Below are 20,922 nucleotides of genomic sequence, written 5' to 3' on the forward strand. Positions count from 1 at the left end.
CCATTGGCTAACTGCAAATTGTTCAGACTAGATTTTAAGACACAACAACTGTTTTTACGCAACTGGCACCAGATTTGAGCAGAAGCCAAACTAAAGGTCTGATCCTACCCATTGTATGACCTGGTGATGCCGGCCACACTGGCATTCTCACATCCCATGGCAAAGAAGAAAAGCGACAGGAAGTAGCCCAGGAGAGACGTTCCCAGCGCAAACTTGGCTGCTCCCATGATGCTCAGCTTGAACTTCTTCATGATCACTCCCCCCAAGAACATTCCCAAAGCTACGGCTGGGATGTTGATCACTCCTGAAAAAACAGACGGCATCAGGAAAATCTGGATCAAAGGAGCAGCATCACCGATTTGAAACAAAGGCGAAGGCTCTTCTTGTGGTTGAAAGGTTAAGGGATACAGAATAGGTTTGTTTGTTATCCCTCCATTTGATTTTAAAATGCTAATGCCGTTTCCCGAAATGCAAAACTGTCTCTGGTGTCTGCATACATTGTGCTGATATTATTTTTGGATTTCGTTCTCTTTCATATGCAGTAATGGTCCATATCATACTGTGATTTATCCGAGCTATAAAAACATTTAGATCTGATATAAGAACCATAGATTAATATTCAACACGCATTAATAAAACAGAATCAAAACATGTAGCTCTAAGGTCACAGCTGCACTGTGAACTGTAATATATCTGCGTGTTTAGAGGAAGACGACATACCCATTAAGAAGTTGGCTTTGGATGCTGACTGTCCGTAATGTTGCTCGATGTATTTTGGCTTGTATGTCACCATACCAATCAAAGAGTTGAACTGGATGATGGTGATGCAGAGATACAAGAAGTAGACTGGGTTCCCCAAAAGGGATCTCAGCGTTGGCAAAAAGTCTGAAAAACATGAATACAAAATGTTTAAGAATGATGCAGATACACTGAACAAAATTATAAACGCAAACAATTTAGTTTTTGCCCCCATTTTTCATGAGCTCAACTCAAAGATATAAGTCTTTTTCTATTAAAAAAAAAAAGGCCTGTTTCTGTTAAATATTGTTCACAAATCTGTCTAAATCTGTGTTAGTGAGCTCTTCTCCTTTGCCGAGATAATCCATCCACCTCACAGGTGCGGCATATCAAGATGCTGATTAGATTGATTTATAGTCTGATATAGTGAGAATATGAAGGAAGAAACAGCTCAGTTTCATTCAAAGGCCCAAACCGAGTAAATATATGCAATTTGGTGCAGATTTATAGACAAAAAGTGATGAAATTCTGATCAGTGAGATCTTTATAGCAGTATAGCAGATACCATTAAATGCTATAAATATCAGTATTCACTCTATATCTCCAATAATATATCTTAGGTAGAAATATTACTAAAGTTATTCTTACGTTTATTTCATAAAAATGTGAAGTACATGAAGCACGAGCCGGAGGTGGACATTTGTACAACTATACTAAAAGGACTTTCACTTAATAAAAAAAAAGTATATAAGGCATGCAGTATATGGTGTACTACAGGTTTTCAGTAGAATTTAGATCATTTAGAGGCCTTAGACATTCAAATATGATACAATAGACTTTATAAGGCGAAAATAAATGCCAATTGGTTTGATATTTTGCTAATTAATGCAGACATTACAGCACTTTATATGGTCATCAATATCCAAATGTGCTTTTTTATGCAGCCTGGACCAGCGCAGACTTCTGATATTTTACATGGTGAATTTTTCTGTGAATTCTAGGTGATTTACCTTTGGCCATTTCTAGGAAGTTCGCTGGCTCATCTGCCTGGTACTTGTGCTCCAGCAGGGGCGAGTCTTTGATGAAGCTGGTCCGCTCTGGAGAATACTTGGCAAGCCGTTTCTCTGGCAGGGGCAAAGACTTGGGCAAGAACCAAAACGGCACCGCCGAGAGCAGGGTGATGAATCCTGCAATAAGGTATCCCAGCCACCAGGCGCCTACCCAGCGTGCATCTCCCGGGGTGATGCTAATGCTCTCTGTGAGAAGACAGTCACACACACACACACACATATGTCAACAGTGAGAATACAGATACTACGAGGCTCACTGCAGCTTGTCACATGTTCAGAATATTTGGGCCAGGCAGACAGCTAAGGCAGATGCAGACTGTGATCCACAGACAGTCTTAGATGTCTCGCGCTCTCTCTCTATGCTCTCAGCTTATCATGTATGCTCAGACAGTCTCCATGTTGCCAGGAGATCGAAACGTTTGTAGCATTTCACATAAACACGGAATGTATCAATCAAACACATTTTCTTTGGCACATTTAATCCTGAAATACAAAACGAGATGTTCAGCGGAGTGCTCAAACTGTTTTTTTTTCATACAAAATTCGGGAATTATGCAACAACATTAAAAAAGCAGTATAAAAGCAGCATCAAAGTGGTCTATATGACTACTGCATTATATAATGCGAGTCAAAATTATATAATGGATCTGTCCGCTGCTTTTGACACAGTTAACCACCAGATCCTCCTGTCAACCCTATTGGCAAAAGGCATACCAGGAACCACAGTCCAGTGGTTTGAGTCCTACTTCTTAGACAGGTCCTTCAAAGTATCTTGGAGAGGTGAGGTGTCCAAGTCTACTGGGGTACCTCAGGGCTCAGTTCTTGGACCACTTCTCTTCTCTGTCTACATGGCATCACTAGGTTCTGTCATTCAGAAACATGGCTTTTCTTATCACTGCTATGTTGATGACACTCAACTCTACCTCTCATTCCATCCAGATGATCAGACGGTTCGCATCTCAGCTTGTCTAAGAGACATTTCTTGCTGGATGAAGGACCATCACCTTCAACTCAACCTTGCCGAGAAAGAACTGCTTGTGGTTCCATCAAACTCATCGTTTCATCATAATTTCATCATACGTTTAGGCACATCAACCAGACCATATTACTAAAATTACGTGGTACTGCATGTTTGCTTTATTTAGCATCAAGGATATCAGGCCCTTTCTTTCGAAAGATGCAGCACAACTCCTTGTTCAAGCTCTTGTTCTGTCCAGGCTGGACTATTGCAATGCTCTCTTTGCAAATCTTCCAGCCAGTTCTATCAAACCTTTACAATTAATCCAGAATGCAGCAGCAAGATAAATTTTTAGTATGCATGTCACACCTCACCTGTTTATCTATTTGCACTGTGACATGATTTTTGAATGACAGTGTATCACACAGTTACACAAAAATATTAAGCAGCAAAAACAATGTTTTCAAACTTAACAATAGTAAGAAATGTTTCTCGAGCAGCAAAACAGCATATTATAATGATTTCTGAAGGATAATGTGACACTGAAGACTGGAATAATGATGCTGAAAATTCAGCTTTGATCACAGAAATAAATAACAGTTTACAATATATTCACATAGAAAAAAGCTATTTTAAATTGCATCAATATCCTTTTTTTTTTTTTTTTTGATAAAAAATGCAGCCTCCCTACAGCATTAGATACTTCTTTCCAAAATGTATTCAAAAATCTTATTTATGCAATCTTTAGTATCATTAAATGTAGAAATCTCTATAGAAACAATATTCCAGCAAGGATTTATGTTTATGATGCAGATGTTGTAGTCTGTACTTTGTTTTATTGTCCATTAAATAAAATTAAAGCCAAAACATTTGATATTTAGGTATGTGATATAGTTTTTATTGGCTGAATATTTACTATACAATATCTTACAGCTTAACTTTACTGCCAAATGTCTTGACTTCAGGGTGTAACGCTATATTATCCATGAAGGAACGGCCCGTGTCTCCAACACACATCATTTCACATACAGTAAATAAAATTTGCAATGCCAAAAAAAAAGTTCTGGAAGGAATCAGCGTCACACATCATGATGCACTGATCACTGATTTCTGAACCTTCTGTGAAAGTACACACGCAATTTAAGGATATTACATGTTTCAGCTTATGTCCTCTTTAACCTCTTAGTCTCATTCCACAGGCACATCTCATCCAAAACAGCTGTTGGATAAATCGCAGCTTAACATTTATGACCCTTTACATCGTCCCAAGTCAAATAAAGTGCGCATTCGCATGCCAAAAACACACTCGGATCCAACATAAACAGCCTTTGCTGCTTTCAAACAAGAAACAACAAAGTTTCTTATTTCTTCCCACTTTTGTTTGAAATACAAACAAAATAAGACTAATATGAATAAGCTGGATTTCCTCCAGATTTCCTCTTGATTTCACAGCGCATTACTTCTTTAAAAACCTTTTAGGAGTTTGAGTTTCACTAGTCTAGCCTAGATGAACCCCATGAAAACATATAGAATAGAAGAATTTTCTATAAATTTTTGCACTTATATTCAAAGCATTCAAGTCATCCACATGCAACTGAACTCAATGACTCCTTTAGGAAATCATCAGTGCATCACTGTTTCACTCACCCATATTGACAAATCCAATGTCCACGTATATCTTGGCACAGACGGACCCCAGCAGGTAGCCAAACACTGGGCCGATGACTGATATCGTCTGGACGCATCCTAATGCAGACAGCAAGAATTGATTAGTCTGGGCTGTTTACCAAGAAAGACCATGCTCCCTAGGAAAAACAATTAATACCAGGAAGCCGTTAAAGGGCAAAACAGTCTGGGATTCTTTCTGAATGCATGTTAATCGATGAAGCAGCAAATGCATATCTGTCCTATATTCACTCCAATTGTATATGCATGAACAAACGTGTAGATGTACCAATGTAGAAGGCTGCGTTCTCCTCCAGAGCGTGATCATCAATGTATGAGATTCCCAAAGGCTGCACTGGGGTCTCGCCGATTCCTCGCAAGATATTCCCTAGGAAAACATAGATCCACATGGACAACCTGGACTCGTGTTCACAACCTGAGAGAGAGGGAAGAGGAGGTGAGAATGGTTGCTAATGAAATCCTTCATTTTCAGGAAGTGAAAAGTCAGATATACCAGATAAAATGGGACAGGATAAACAAGGGACGACAGATTATTGCACAGCCATGCATCTCGAAAAAATGGCCTAATATTAGCTAATTTGGTGATGCTGAATTAAAATGTCAATGTAATAAGAACGAAAGTTTTTCAAATTATGAATTTAAAAGTCTGCTTTTTCTGTCAGTATCTGTAGTACATTCAAATCACCCTCAGAAAGCAGAAAACATCAGGGTCATGTTTGCATGTTCTTCCGTCACTAATTCTAACCTTGAAATCAGGATTAGGCATCAAATAATGTCCTACATATGAAAATCAGCTGAGAATTGAACAAATAGTTGTAACCTGGCTAAGATGAAGACAGAAATCATGTCTTTATGGCAGTTTTTTTCTGGTAATTAATGGATAATACAACACTTCTTTACCACATAAATGGCTGTAAAAGTAAAAATACAACAAAATGCAAAGATTTTGTAAGGAAGTGTGCCATGCTCGAACAAAACAGGCAGTATTTTTGGAAGCAGCACTCCAAAATCAGTAAGAAACAAGTATTGGATTTCATTCAGCAGATATGACGCATTAGCATAAGATAAACAAGCAAGACTATATTAAACCATATGAAGCCCTACAAGGCACCAGCGTATGTTGGTCCCCCTCTGGTTTTATAACTAGTTTAACCAGCAAGACTCCACTCTACCAAGCCGTAGTTGGTTGTGTACCTGAGCTCGGTCCTGCAGTAGTGCTGGGAGCCGTGGCCAGAACACCAGATGCCACTGGACATGGAGAGAGGATACTGCTCGAGTTCACAGACATTTGAATTGATGTTTCAAACTTGTAGCTGCATATAAAACATCAACAAGTTGGCAGCAGAAATCAGAAACCATGTCACATGACACAACAAAAGGGATACAAGATTGATATTGATGCAACACACATATTTAGATCAGAATACAGTTTAATTTGTCAACAATAATGATGATGGAAAAGATCACGAAAAAAAATAACCATAATAATATTTCATTAATATAACAGTAAAAGTGTTAATAAAAATAAATAAATATTTTATTTTGTCAATAGTAAGGACAGAAAAAACAATGATAATTATATATATATATATATATTATTTAAGATGGAAAACACACTTAGGACCATGTGATATTTCAGTTTTTCTCTTTTAATAAATCTGCAAAAACAATTCTGTGTTTTTCTGTCAATATGGGATGCTGTGTGTATATTAATGAGGAAAGAAAATTAATTAAAATTATTTTAGTGGCTGCAATATAACAAAGAGTGAACAATTTAAGGGGGTCTGAATACTTTCCGTACCCACTGTATATATATATATATACAGTGATATATATATATATATATATATATATATATCATAATGATAATTATATAATAAAAAGGTTGATGTCACTGTGTAGCAAATCCACAGGTGAACTGAAAATAAATGACACGCTCCGACTGCGCAGTTCACACTGTGCACATGCTGCTGCCGTAGATGCATTGCAGAATGCATCATTTCTATAAATAATGTACTTCAAAAACACTGCCATACGAAACATTAACATTAAAATACAGCATGTCAAGGAAATTGCACTCGAGTCTCTTTAAATACATCTGAGCTGTGGTGCCTTCGAAGAGCGGCATGTAAAACTGGCACACTTTCAAGGTTAAGACTGCAAAATTTGACTGAAGGCAAATTTGAATGAGTAGATGCAAAATTCTGTTTGTTCTGTATATCAACTAAAAATGTTTCCTTGACGCAGCAGCTTTATGATGCAAAGAAACACATCTGATAAAGAAACGGCACACAGCATCTCACCACAAACACACACTAAACATGACTCGATGGCATCCGTGGGCTTTAACGAGATTAAACTGGATCCATGTGACCCTGTAAAACAGCTCACCCTGCTGATATCACACACATTTTCACTTTCAGATAAAACTTTGGCTTACCGTCCGATTATAAAATGCGGCAAGGCAATTAGAAAAGTCCCAAGTGACATCAACAGGCAGCCGATGGCGATGATCTTCGGACGGTGAAGTTTGGCACCAAAGTAACTCACGAAGGCGATCACCAACAAGTTACCTAGAAGCAAAGAATGGGAAAAAGCAGTTCGGGTAAACATTTAATGATATGGAAATTGCAATTGAGTTGAGAATTAAACAAATAATTTCAAAGAAAATCCAAATAAAAAAAGCATTATCTTAAGGAAGCAGCTAACCTTAAAGTGACAGTTCCCCCCAAAATGAAAATTCTATCATCATCTGTCTTAAGTTGTTCCAAGCTGGAATGAGTTTCATGGAACACAAAAGAAGATATTTCGAAGAATGTTGACGGTAGCCATTGACTTAATAAATACTAAGGTAGTCAATGGCTACTGCCAGCTGTTTGGTTACCAACATCCTTCAAAATATCTTATTTTGCGTTTAAGATGAGAAAGAAACTAACACAGGTTTGGAACAACATGATAGTGTGTGAATGATTTTTTGGATGAACTATCACTTTAATTCAAGCAGATTAGGAAGATCAATATATAGACCACAATCTTTACATATCTATGTTATTCTACAGAGGATTTTAATGTCATTTTTAGGTTTAATCTATGACTGATATATTAATTATTTGATCATTTTGAAATAATCTCTGAACAGAAGACGTGATCAAACCTAAAGTTGAATAATCCAATAATGGGTTGTGTACATTTCCTGTTTCCAGAAATGTTAGGGGATAAAAAGGAAAATTGGTAACACTTTAGAATAACGGTCCATTAGTTATTGTTAGTTAACTACTTTAGTTAACATGATCTAAGCAAGAACAATTGTTCTACAGCATTTATTAATCTTATTTGATGTTAATTTCAACATTTACTTATGCATTATTCAAATCAAAAGTTGTGCTTGTTAACATTAGTTAATGCACTGTGAATTAGCATGAACTAACAATGAATAACTGTATTTTCATTAACAAAGATTAATAAATGCAGTAATAAATGTATTGTTCATGTTAATTAATGAATTAACTAACATTAACTAATGGACCATTATTCTAAAGTGTTACCGGAAAAGTTTACCCACAAATTAAAATCGCTGAAAATTCAGTCACTCTCAGGTTAAACAAGTTGTAGATGTTTTTGGTTCTTTGATCAGAACAGATTTGGAAAAATGTATCATTGCATCACTTGTTCACCAATGGATGCTCTGCAGTGAATGGGTGCCGTCAGAATGAGAGTCCAAACGGATGATAAAAACATCACGATAATCCAGACCACTCCAGTCCATCAGTTAATGTTTTGTGAAACCAAAAGCTGTGTGTTTGTAAGAAACAAATCCATCATTAAGGCATTATTAAAGTCAATTGATTCCTCCATAACATTGCTTCTCAAGTGGAAAAAGTGGTCTTGTCTGAATCAGGGGAGAAATCTGCACAAATCAATCTCTAAAACAAATAAGTGGCTAGATTTTGATGTGAGGGACAACATGATATTAACTTTGTTACACTGGAGGAAGCGTTATTATGGATTATGGCCAGAAACGAGGGTTTGAAGTTAAAAAAGTCTTAATGCTGGATTTGTTTCTTCCAAACATGCAGGTTTTGGCTTCACAAGACGTTAACTGATTGACTGGAGTGGTTGTGGATTATTGTGATGTTTTTATCAGCTGTTTGGACTCTCATTCTGACGGCACCCATTCACTGCATTTCTCCAAATCTGATGAAGAAACAAACTCATCTTCAAATGAATTCTCAGCAAATTTTCCAATTATAGGTGAACAAGTGTAAAATAAAAGCAATTCTGATTGCGTATTATTTGGTACTGGAGTGAAAGCACGTATCCGCTCCACAAACTCTCCGAACATGACGCTTCCCAAATGATTTCTACATGAAAAGGACAGGAATCATCAGACATTTAGACCATGGCTCAGTTTGTGAGGAGGTCAGTCTAACCAAAAAGAAACAACTGACCCAAAGATTTACAAAACACACAATCACACACAGCAGCCTTTGTTTGGCCTGTTTCTAGCACTTGTTGAAAACGGGGACGCAAGGCAGTGAGATAGTGTTGCTAACTCTGACACATGATCTCTGCCAGGCTTCACGCCGTTTCCCGCTCCTATGGAAACACTGGATGCTAGGTCCTTGTGATGTGAGCGGCGTCTGCAGCAGAGTGAGCAGGGTTTATGTTCACTTTTAAACTCTAGATTATGATTTTACAGTACATGCACATAGATGAATAAAGAGCTGAGTCACTTCTGAAGCTTTAATTGAAACAATCTTTTTATGGCTGCCCTTACAACATATTTTAAATTTTTATTCTAATCCTGGCATCCCTGCACACCTGAAAAGGTCAAAACATAAAGTGATTAAGATTCTGGGATAATCTTTATGATAATTAATATAAAATGTTAACAGTAATATGTAATTTTTCTTTTAAATATATGATTAAATAATAGATTCATATCACATTTTTATTTTGTAAATATTACATTTAGATAAATATTTGTAATTTTATTCAGCAAGGATGCATTGAATAGATGATTTATGTATTTTTGGAAATATTATATTTACATGAATTAATATTTGTAATTTTATTCAGCAAAAATGCATTGAATAGATTACTATTTATAATGTATTTATTTATTTTATAAATATTATATTTATATGTATTTTATAAATATTTGCAATTTTGTTCAGCAGGAATGCATTAAACGGACCAATATTTATATTTTACTTTTTTTTATATATTATATTAACATTTATTATATTAATATTAGTAATTTTATTCAGCAAAAATTGAATAATTAATATTTATATTTTGTTTATTTTGAAAATATTATTTATAAATATATATATATATATATATTTCCTAAATATTTCTATTATTCAGCAAAAAGGAATTAAATAGATTAATATTTATATATATATATATATATTTTAAATATTATACAGTATTCACATTAATTCATATTTGTATTTTATATCGCAAGAATGCATTGAATAGATTACTATTTACATTGCATTTGCAAATATTACATTTATATTTATTTTCTAAATAATTCTAATTGTATTCAGCAAGAATGCATTAAATAGATTAGTATATTGATCGGACTGATTAAATTAATCAAAAGTGACAGTAAAGACATTTATAATTTATAAAGATCTATTTCGAATAAATACTGTTCTTTTGAACTTTCTATTTATCAAAGAATCTAAGATTACGACCCTGGTACCCTGGTAATAGCATATTTTCTTTGGCACCATGCTGTATATCAAAGTAAAGCCTTTTATTGCAATGTAATGATTTATGCATGTGTAAGCTTAAAAATGCAATTTGCATTTGTGAAGACGAGTGGTTTACACTGCAGTTGTGACTTGTTAACGCGTTTGCAGTTGCATAACTGTCCAATCTGTTGGACGACTGCACTGCAAACAATGACAGGCGTAAATTGCAGCACACATGGTGTGTCTCAGTATTATTTTGCGGATGCCGTGAAAAGCTAAACGAGAGCCTTGGCAACTGCTTGGTGGAGGTGACGGGATAGAAAAGGCGCAAGGTCTGCTGACGCATGAAGATCCGGTTCTTACCTATTTCAAAGCTGCCATCAATGACACCTATTAAGTAACTGGGGATGTCGAAGCGTCTTTCCAGCTGAGTTATTGTGCTTTTCATATAGCTCCCGGATAATGCCTTGGCGAAGTAGGCAAAGGACAAGGCCACGAGGAACATCTGTAAAGAGACACAGAAAGAGAGAGGTTTTATTCAGCAGATGCTGCACTCGCACTCTCCCTCATTAACCTATTTTTGGACATGGAAGCAACTCTTCATTAATATGCATTTAAAATCGTAGGGGATAAGAGAACCGGAGTAAAGATGGAGAGATGAAGGGGGGATGCATTTATCAAACTGCATTGCATTATGGGTAGTGGAGACAAAAAGCGGATTAGGGGAGCTTATGTCACGCTCTTGAGCGATGCTACTGCATTCAACCACGCCGACTTAAGCCTCCATATGAGAAAAACAAGGGGGAAAATGAGTCGCTGTTTTTGATGATGAAACATAGACACTTTTATCGTCGTTTTGGTGGGGGTTTCTGGGCCAAAATCAAATCAAGGTTTCGCCTCGGCACAGGGGTGCATCTTCACTCTTGTGGGGTTTCCCGCACACTCTCTGCATTAATAATCAACAGAAAGGTGGAGAAGAGAAGGGTGAAGAAGCAAAAAGACGAGGCCAGAAGAGACGAGAAGCCTTTGATGATCAAATCGTCAGCTATACAGTCGTCTTTCAACCCACACTTGAATTTTCCATGTACAAAGATGAAGAAAAAAAGAGCTGAATCACTTTTTAGAAGCTCATCGGTGTAAAACTTGATTAAAACTATCTTTTTAAGACCACATAAAAGTCCTTTTGTAAACTTTTTTTTTTAATGTACCATTACATTTTTTGCATCCCTGAATTTTTGTAATTATCACTATAATATTACATACATTTCATGGTAGATTAAATTATATATATTTATATAAATTAAAAATATTAATTATTATAATTTCAATAAAAGTATAAATAATATAAAATGACCATTTATAATATAAAAAGTATATATACTAATGATACTATTTGATAAGGATAATTGTAAGAGTTCAGGGATGCTAGATTTCTGTGTAATAAAATGGAATAACCCAGGGAAAAGGTATTAAACACACTTACTGAAATGTGTTTAATACTTTGTATAAAATCCTCTGTTGGTAATGACAGCTTTAAGTTTCCTCCTGTGTGGAGAAACTAGTCGCATTCATTGCGCAGAAGTGATTTTGGCCCTTTCTTCCACACAAACAGTCTTCAAATATTGAAGGTATCTTCAACCTTAATTATTTTAATTAGGCAAGTTCGGTTAGTTAGGCAAGTCATTGAACAGATAATTTCTTAAGAGGGCTTATAATATTGACCTTAGCAATTTTTTTATTCCAGACAAATTTACATTAATAAGGCGTTCTCCAGATTAAAAATATAATACGAAATACTGTGTTAAAATTCCCTTGCTCTGTTAAACATCACTTGGGAAATATCTGAAAAAGAACTGATATTTCATAGGGGGGCTAATAATATAATATAATATAATATAATATAATATAATATAATATAATATAATATAATATAATATAATATAATATAATATAATATAATATAATATAATATAATATAATATAATATAATATAATATAATATAATATAATATAATATAATATAATATAATATAATATAATATAATATTTTACAATATTTCTATTTATTTATATATCTATTTATATATTTTTATAATATTTCTCGGGCAGCAAAGCAGCACAATAGAATTATTTCTAAAGGATGATGTGACACTGAAGAAAATTCAGCTTTGATCACAGGAATAAATTACATTATAAAATATATTCACATAGGAAACAGTATTTTAAATTGTAAAAGATTTTCAAAATTTTCACTGTATTTTGGATCAAATAAATGCAGCATCTGCATAAATAGACTTCAAAACCATTGTCAAATCTTACCGACCTCAAACTTTTTCCATCACCTGTAGATACTCAAAGCAAAAAAAAATCAACCCAGACAAAGACAGCTTCAGTAAACTGACATGTTTGATTCATTTCAGTCCAAAATAATCATTTGACAAGGATATATTTTCTAACATCTAAAATCGATCAATCAATTAACCGACGCTGTTCTTCTCACAAATGCTGAAGTGTTTACAGTCTGCGTCCTTATCTTAACCAAGTTATCACGACTTTGTTCTGGGTCACGCAACCCTGCGTCATAATGGATTGTGTTCTTCGACTGGGACTCGAGCACTCACATTTCTGAAAGATTTATGCTTACTTTAGGGGATAGCGCAAAGCATGCTGGGATTTGGGAGGTTTCTAACGCTGAGTGAAGAAAGCAGTTATTAAAAAACTATAATGTCTTCTCTCTCTCTCTCTTGGCTTATTCCCTTTATCAGGGGTTGCCACAGCGGAGTGATCCACACAATTGATTTGGCACATGTTTAACGCTGGATAAAGAACTAATGTCTTCAAGAAGGATAACACAAAGAGAGGGAGTGTGAGAAAGAGTGCGTAAAGCACACTGGATGTTTCAGGCACGCCACACATCTTCTCCCATGATGGGACGCTTAGAAAAGAAACACAGCTGAAAGGTGAACAGGACAATCACCTGTCCACTGACGGATGCAAACTTTACTTGACAGAAGTTTGGAAACATGATAGTTTTGAAACGTTTTTTAATCTCCTCTGCTCATCAATTCTGCATCAGTGAGCTCAAAATACAGTAAAACCAATTTAAAGTGTTTTCTATGTGAATACAGCCTATTGTAAAATGTCATTTATTCTTTTACTAAAATGTAATTTATTCTTGTGAATTTTCTGCATCATTACTCCAGTCTTCAGAGTCACATGATCCTTCAGAAAGAATGATTTCTGGATTTCTGGTCAGCAGAAGACATTTCATTTAAAACATTTAAAAATCATAGTAAGTAGATGGCGAATATGAGAGCAGACCCCTCAACCAAAAGTTTCAAACGCCGGAATCCGTGCACTGACTTCAAATCGCCATAAATTTACTGTCAATGCAGTGGCACGTCCCTCATCTCCTCGGAGCGCAGCTTAGATCACATTACACATGGCCGCAGTAATCTGACCGCCAGCCAACAGCAACACGTGCTCGCCATGGCCTCTGGGCTAATTTTCAGCTTTTACAACAGTCCAGAGATTTCCTCACTCAGGAGCACATGGGTCCCTTCATGCGCTTATGGATTTCCCAAGCTGACGTCTGGAGTTTATGCTCCATAGCGTTGGAACAGCACAGAACTGAACACCTTTTTAAACTGACGACTGTGCAACATCATACAGGCACATGGCTTCTCCTTCCATTGCTATGCTGATGACACACAGCTCTCATTTCAACCAGATGATCCAATGGTAGCTGCACAGATCTCAGGACTGAGCTTCTTGTCCCTCCGGCCACTCCAACATTACAGTATGACTTCACCATCCAGCTAGGTTCTTCTACAATTACCCCATCAACTTCAGTCAGAAATCTTGGTGTAATCTTTGATGACCAGCTGACTTTCAAGACCACATTGCACAAACAGCTAGATCTTGCAGGTTTCCATTGCACAACATCAGAAAAATCACGCCCTTCTTAACAGAGCATGCTGCACAACTTCTTGTCCAGGCCCTTTTTATTTCTAAGCTGGACTACTGCAATGCTCTTCTGGCTGGACTTCCATCACGCACACAATCAAAGCTCTACAAATGATTCAGATAAAGCAGCACAACTGGTCTTCAACAAGCTCAAAAAAGCCCACATCACACCTCTCTTCATCTCCTTGCACTGGCAGCCGTTTGCAGCTCACATCAGGTTCAAGACTGATGCTTTCATATAGAACAGCCTCAGGCTCAGAACCCGCCTACTTCCACTCACTATTACGAATCTACTTCCCCTCCGTAAGTTTGAGACCCGCTAGTGAGCGATGCCTCGTAGGACCATCACAGAGAGACTCAAAATCACTTTCCAGAACATTTTCATTTACCGTTCCAGGCTGGTGGAATGATCTTCCCACCCCTATCCGGAAAGCTGAATCCCTGACAATTTCCAAGCGACAGCTGAAAACTCACCTCTTTTATCACTTCATCTGACTTCATCATCAAAAAAATAAAAAAATAAAAAAAATACTTTCTCGGTCTAGCTTGTACTTATTTGAACAATGCTTGAAGCTTGGTAGGATGAGCAGTTCCTGTGTCTATTTGCCTTTTTAAGATGAATCACTTTATGCATTCCCCAATTGTAAGTGCATAAAAGCGGCTGCTAAATGAATAAATGTAAACGTTAACATTTTATAGAAGAACTTATTTTATTCAGCTAGTTGCCAACATTTTTACAAATTTGGGTTGATGTCTTTAACTAAAACCATACAGTAAATATTAACTGAAATATAAAATAAATATATTTGAAAAACAAACAAACTCGTCAACATTTCTTATTTTTGTTCATTTTAAATTTAAGCACTAGAACAGCTAAACTAAATAAACCCAAATTTAAAAACTATTTTAACACATTTTTAAAAATGACTAAACTTAATAATAATAATAATAAAGAAAAATAAGTAATGAAAAAAAATGCAGGGTTATTATACTAAATAAAAGTAAAAAAAACAACAACAACAACTGAAATGAACACACAAACAAATACATTTGAGCCAGCTAGCAAGGAAGCATTTCTCATTTTCATTTAGTTTAAACTTAAGTACGAAAATAACTAAAACTAAAACAATCAACACTATAGACATATTTAAAAAAAACAATTATGAAAATTACAAAAACACAGCACAATTATTAAAACTTTAACAAAAATATACTAATAATAATAATAAAAAAAACTCAACTGCACTAAAATTTTATTCTTCACAAACATTTAAAATACAGGAATTTCAAGCCATTGTAATGTTTTAGAGGGGGAAAAGTTTATCTTTAATAGTTTTGACATGTTTATTTTTTCCTGTTTTTTTTTTTCATGAAATCAGATTACACTTCTTAGACCCAGCAAACCCATAATTAATAAATATTTGGTGTTGGTAAGGATCATAAATGAACTGTAACTAAATGGACTGATCCCCAGATCTTTGAATGTGTTTTTTTTTTTTGCTGGATATGACAAAATGTCTTATTTTTGTGTTACTGGGAGGAAAACTTGTAGAGCTATAACACCACTGGAAACACTAATCAGCTTTACCATAAGAGTCTCTATGAGTACAATTACAATACCTTCATTCATCAGATTAGCCTGTGCTCCTGAAGCATGCAGATCATTTTCTAAGATCAGACCTCGAGCTAAAGCAAAGAATTTGGAAATCAGAACAGGCCTCCGTGAAGGTTTATTCGAGGATTATGATGAGGACACATCTAAGATGTAATTTACCGCAACTCGGCATGGTCTCTTTTCTTAAAAATGGCCTTTTCATTGTGCTCAGTCCTCTCGTCAGCTGTGCAAAATAATCTGATTCTAAGCAGCTTTTACTTTGTTGTCTCATGCAAATTTAATCCCAACAAAAACAGGCCCTAAATTCGGATCTCATCTGTGCCGGATCTTAATGTGTAGAAAACTATTTATGTCACTAATTAAGTACTGAGCCTTTCGGAGTCTGTCATAGCTCATTTGAGAACTCAACAAGAGCTCTTTCTGAATAATAGTCATTCACACGTTAAAACCCAGAGGGTCAGAGGTTCGATACTCCTAAAGAGTCACCTGATAACATATTCTGCTTTTGCTGTTATTCTCTTTAAAAAGCCATTTAACCCCTCGATGGCCTAGAGAGCAACTTTTAGAATGCACTCTTGGATTTCTGCCATCATTCATCATATCATTTGCTATAGTTTGATGCAAAAGCTGTATTCTTTTGGCGCAGAATAGTGTTTGTATATGCAATTATCTGTATAACAAACATGTCATTGAATAATTAAAAAGTTAAAATATAAAAACATTACTTAAATAGCAGTCGTGCATGATTGTATGCAATGAAAACAATAGTGTCCTTCCACCTGCTAACAATTAGCATTCGCAAACAGCCAATTATGGTTTAGTGCTCAACTACATAAAGTGTTTCTAAATCATTACATGGAGTGACTAAAGACATCATTTTATTAAAGTTGATATTTAACTTTTAAATGTAAAAACTGCACACACACACACACACACACACACACAAACACACACACACACACACACACACACACACATATATATATATATATATATATATATATATATATATATATAAACACACACATTTTTTTCTCTACATAAAAATATTGGACCCACCGGTGGGTCCCCAGAGTTGATGTGGTTAATTCAATAGAACAACATCAATTCAAACAAATGAATTTTAAAACAAACAATTATTCAAAATAAGCTTATCAACTACTTCACCAAAAAGCACCATATCTAAAGAATCATGTGGTAAATAATGTTCAGTTTCTTGCACAGAGCAATCGTTTTGCTTCATAATACCTCAATATATCATCAGGAGCCACAGGGATTAATCCTGTGTTGCCTGTATGTGTTTTTGACTCTCAAAGTTCCAATAATGCTTATTAAGTGATATATGATCAATAAATACCTCCATGACGGAAATCTGCGAGATTATCTGGGTGATTAGTACTGTATGTTTTAAAATTGAGCTTGAGTAAACCTTTACACTATAAACTTACAATACATCTACTGGTGCACATGACTGAGTGTCTTATACAGAGAGCTGAATGGATCTTCTGTGGGCGCACTCATGTGTTTATGACAAAGGAACTGCGGAGCATGACTCTCTCATTATTTACATCGTTAGCCATAATCATCTCATCAGGAGCGCTGGCTCAAAACCCCCTCTGTTCTCAGTGCTCAGCTCTTCAGAAGAAGATTCCACCACAAACTGAAGCTAAATCTTGTTTGGACTCAATGACGTCACAGCGCCAGAGGCCTTCAAAGCCTGATACGTGGAAAGCAACAGACCTGCGCGCGCTCAGATATACCAGCGCTTCTGCTTCAGCAACCATCACAATGTTATAATTGATAATAAAGCTCCTTTGGGTGTTCAAGTCAATAGATTTACCTTGAGGCTTGAGCAACAGGGCCGAGCCGAGCTGGGGCCATTCTCCGGTGACCTTCTCTCTTTATTCGGTGGGTCCATTTTCCAAAAAAAGATCTCGTTTTCTTTGGGTGATGTCTCTCTAATGCAGTTTCTTGGCATTTATGCATGCACCCCTGAAAGAGAAACGGTTTTCATATGTTTGTGATCCATTTCTCCTGCCATAAACTGCTTTTAGCAAGAATATGTTTTACTGTTACATGTTTAAATAGAATTTGACACATGGTGTGAAACAGAAGTTCTGAATTGTGTTCTTGCAATGCAATTCTCGTTCACTTCTTATAGACTGATTGAAGTGACAAGTCTAAGAATAGCAGCGGAAAGATCAGCTCCCAGGAGAAACGTGCAACTTTCTGCGGAGAGCATTTTCTCCTATAACATCCTGGTACGAGTTTCAAAGCAAAATGCATGTTTGAATTGACGAAATCTTGGGAAAAGGTTGCAGTGCTGTTGCATTTACAATAATTGATACAATGAAGTCTAGTGGAGTACTGTGCAAACTTTTCTTTGCAAGCATGTAAACAAAGGCATGATCTATGCTCATCTAATCTAATAGCACAGGCTCAGTGTGTACAGTATGTACCGTATACGTCACTTTGGGAATTTTAATCTCAACGACCAATGCCAAACAAAACCAATGAACTTGTGCAACACATGTGCTTTAATGTCTTAAGGTTTTAAACTGCAAGTTAGTTTCTGCAAATACTTAGTCATTATTTTACTAGGAGTACAATTAAAAATGAACAAACTTGTTCCCTAACAGCACTAACTCTTAAATACAGTTGGGGAGATTAATATATCACTAATATAACGGTTATTTAAGTATCACTGAGATACTTTAATAATAATAATAATTATTTTTTATTAATGTATAGTTTTATTTAACTATAATAAGCCTGCTGTCATAAAGTCTGAAACATTTATTGGTTACAAAGCAAGCTAGTGAATGTTACACAAGTTGAATAAAACTTCAAGTTCTTTTGACAAAGTTATGATTGAACTATCAACTACAACCATAACTTAAAGTGGCTATTTGTGTTATTTGGTAAAATATATAACTTTATAACTCACATATGCAAGAAGCTCATGTAAGCAACTTCTATAAGTCTCCAAGGCTTCTTGAACCTTATGGGCTGGTAATTTAGCTATGCATGCTCTGATTGTACATTCTGATTGAACTTGATGAGTCCTTGAGCGCAGCCAGTGCAGTAAATGAAACATCAACGAACTATAAATATCAGAGGCAGCTTTCATAAATCATGGGACATATAAAGCATGCAACTTAAAAATATTGCAGCTCTCTTCACAACCTGAGATGATTACCTTATGTCATTTAGCTGATGCTTTTTCTTCTTTTCTAAGTCACTACACCCATAATGACACGGACAGTCCCTGTAGAGTAACCTGAGGTTATGTGTCTTACACAAGGACACAATGCTTCATGAATCAGCTCTTAGTAGAAACATACAAATAATCGGTTTGACTGATTTTATTTACCTTTGAAATGTGAGTGATGATCATTTAAAATTTAAAAAAGGGTAAAATTCTGCATTTACAGTAATCATACAAATAATCTGTAAACAAATTGGCTTCGAACACAAAACCTTTTCAGCTTTTCATAAAGTTGTAAATAAAACTTAAGGTCACTGGAGTACATTTTACAATAAATTGTTTCTTATAGAAACGATTTTCACTCAGAAATTGCTAAATTTTACAAACAATCACAAAGGATCCGCAAGTAACATTGAATCAAACATTGCATTTTGAAGCATAAAAACTAAACTAATATTTTCTGGTAAAACATACTCGAGTAATCTTTAAAAAAATCATTTTTGCAGTGTATTTCAGTCTTCAGAGTTTCATGCTTAATTCAACCTTTTTTGGTAATTATTTGTAAAACTCGACAACAATTTCTAGTGCAACTGTGTACTACCACAAGCCAGATCTTTAACCACTGCAGCACACTGCACAGCTTTTTAGAATTAATGCATCGCATTCATCTCGAAACTACGAGCTCACATATACATCAGACGCATGAAGAAGGTAACGGTCTGTAGTCTGGTGAACTGATGTGGATGACTGGTCATGACAACCAGTGCGCAAGTGCGTCTAATTAACCAGCAGCTGATATGAATCCAACGAGTGACCAGAAAAAAAAAAAAAAAACCTCTCACAGACTGTTGAATGTATACAATCGATAGCACAGACTGATTGTTAGCAATGAAAAACGCATTAGAACCCACATGAGCATGCATAATAAAAGCACGCTATAGTTAATATAATTAATATGTCAATTGCGCGGTGATTATGATGCAGATGCACAATAACTCGCAATCGTTCAAAGTAATCTAGTAAACAGTACAAACACACGGCAGTCCACATGCAGACCTACTTTTAACGAGCAGATGTTGTCTTTCTCCTCTTCTTACACAAACGCACGCAGCTTTGCGCACCGCCAGACCCATTTTAAACCATGTCATGTCTGGAGCGCAATGCATAGCCATAATTTGTAAGCAAGAGATGAATTGGGTCAAATGTCTCGCGTCTGTCTTGGTATACAGGAGAACAGCTGCGTTTTACTCACCAAATCTCACAGTTCATATACGAATGCGCGATCCGGTCTCGTCTTCTCGTGGTTGTTATACAATCTATGGATATGTAAGTGTCCCCGGTGGTCCAGAATGAGTGCGTACGGAGCAGATCATATGTGTCAGATGGAAAGAAACTTCCCACGGGCTGCCGGAGACGAGGAAAGGCACTTGGTCCTGGAGGTGTTTCCAAACACTTCCACTCACATCCGATTCCTTCGCGTTCAGCGAGTAGTTGAATCTATTTGACGTCAATCTTGTAGGTTTCTCACGAGCCTTTCCTGAAAGGTGAGGTGAGATAGTTTCTTCTGCTCGGAGCGGCTGGACTGGATGCACTGAGCTAAAGCACGTGATGAGCGCGCACAGAGGCTCTGGATGATCACATCACGCGCGCTGACCGTCTCATCACTGTTTTATAAAACGGTGACACTTTATCACAAACGGATATGTTTGACAAACATGATTCTAAACAGACCATTAGATCACCGCGAATTCATAAAATGCATGACATGACTTCTTGCTTGTGGATGAAAGTTATCCAAATAAACGACTCGGTCATGATTAAAGTCATACTGAAAAACACAAACCGTGCAATTAACCCTTGAGAGGCAGCATACTGTCTCTCAATCCCAAAAGCATACTTCAAATTAAAATATGGGGGTTGATCATTAAAGATTTTCTTAATTTTATTGTAATGGTCTTCGGATCTATTGCTTGTCT

The 20,922-nt window shown here is 36.0% G+C and overlaps 1 protein-coding gene across 2 annotated transcripts in view; it reads right to left on the minus strand.

Annotated features, from left to right (window-relative positions):
* Positions 1-20,620, minus strand: part of LOC132105487 (solute carrier organic anion transporter family member 1C1-like) — a 28,632-nt gene extending 8,012 nt beyond the window's left edge. The window contains exons 1-10 of one of the 2 annotated variants that reach the window (XM_059510628.1): positions 20,199-20,620; positions 17,579-17,730; positions 10,521-10,662; positions 6,893-7,025; positions 5,647-5,765; positions 4,721-4,867; positions 4,414-4,512; positions 1,749-1,994; positions 721-885; positions 109-304 (exon numbers count right to left, since the gene is read on the minus strand). In XM_059510628.1, the coding sequence (XP_059366611.1) occupies positions 109-304; positions 721-885; positions 1,749-1,994; positions 4,414-4,512; positions 4,721-4,867; positions 5,647-5,765; positions 6,893-7,025; positions 10,521-10,662; positions 17,579-17,716 (1,385 nt within the window). In that variant the 5' untranslated portion in view covers positions 17,717-17,730; positions 20,199-20,620. Of the gene's footprint in view, positions 1-108; positions 305-720; positions 886-1,748; positions 1,995-4,413; positions 4,513-4,720; positions 4,868-5,646; positions 5,766-6,892; positions 7,026-10,520; positions 10,663-17,578; positions 17,731-20,006; positions 20,073-20,198 lie in introns of those variants that run through there. The other variant, XM_059510630.1, reaches the window with a different exon arrangement.
* Between the last annotated feature and the right edge of the window lie 302 nt (positions 20,621-20,922).

The sequence above is a fragment of the Carassius carassius genome, chromosome 26 (genome assembly GCF_963082965.1).
Source record: "Carassius carassius chromosome 26, fCarCar2.1, whole genome shotgun sequence".
NCBI classification, from domain to species: Eukaryota; Metazoa; Chordata; class Actinopteri; order Cypriniformes; family Cyprinidae; genus Carassius; species Carassius carassius.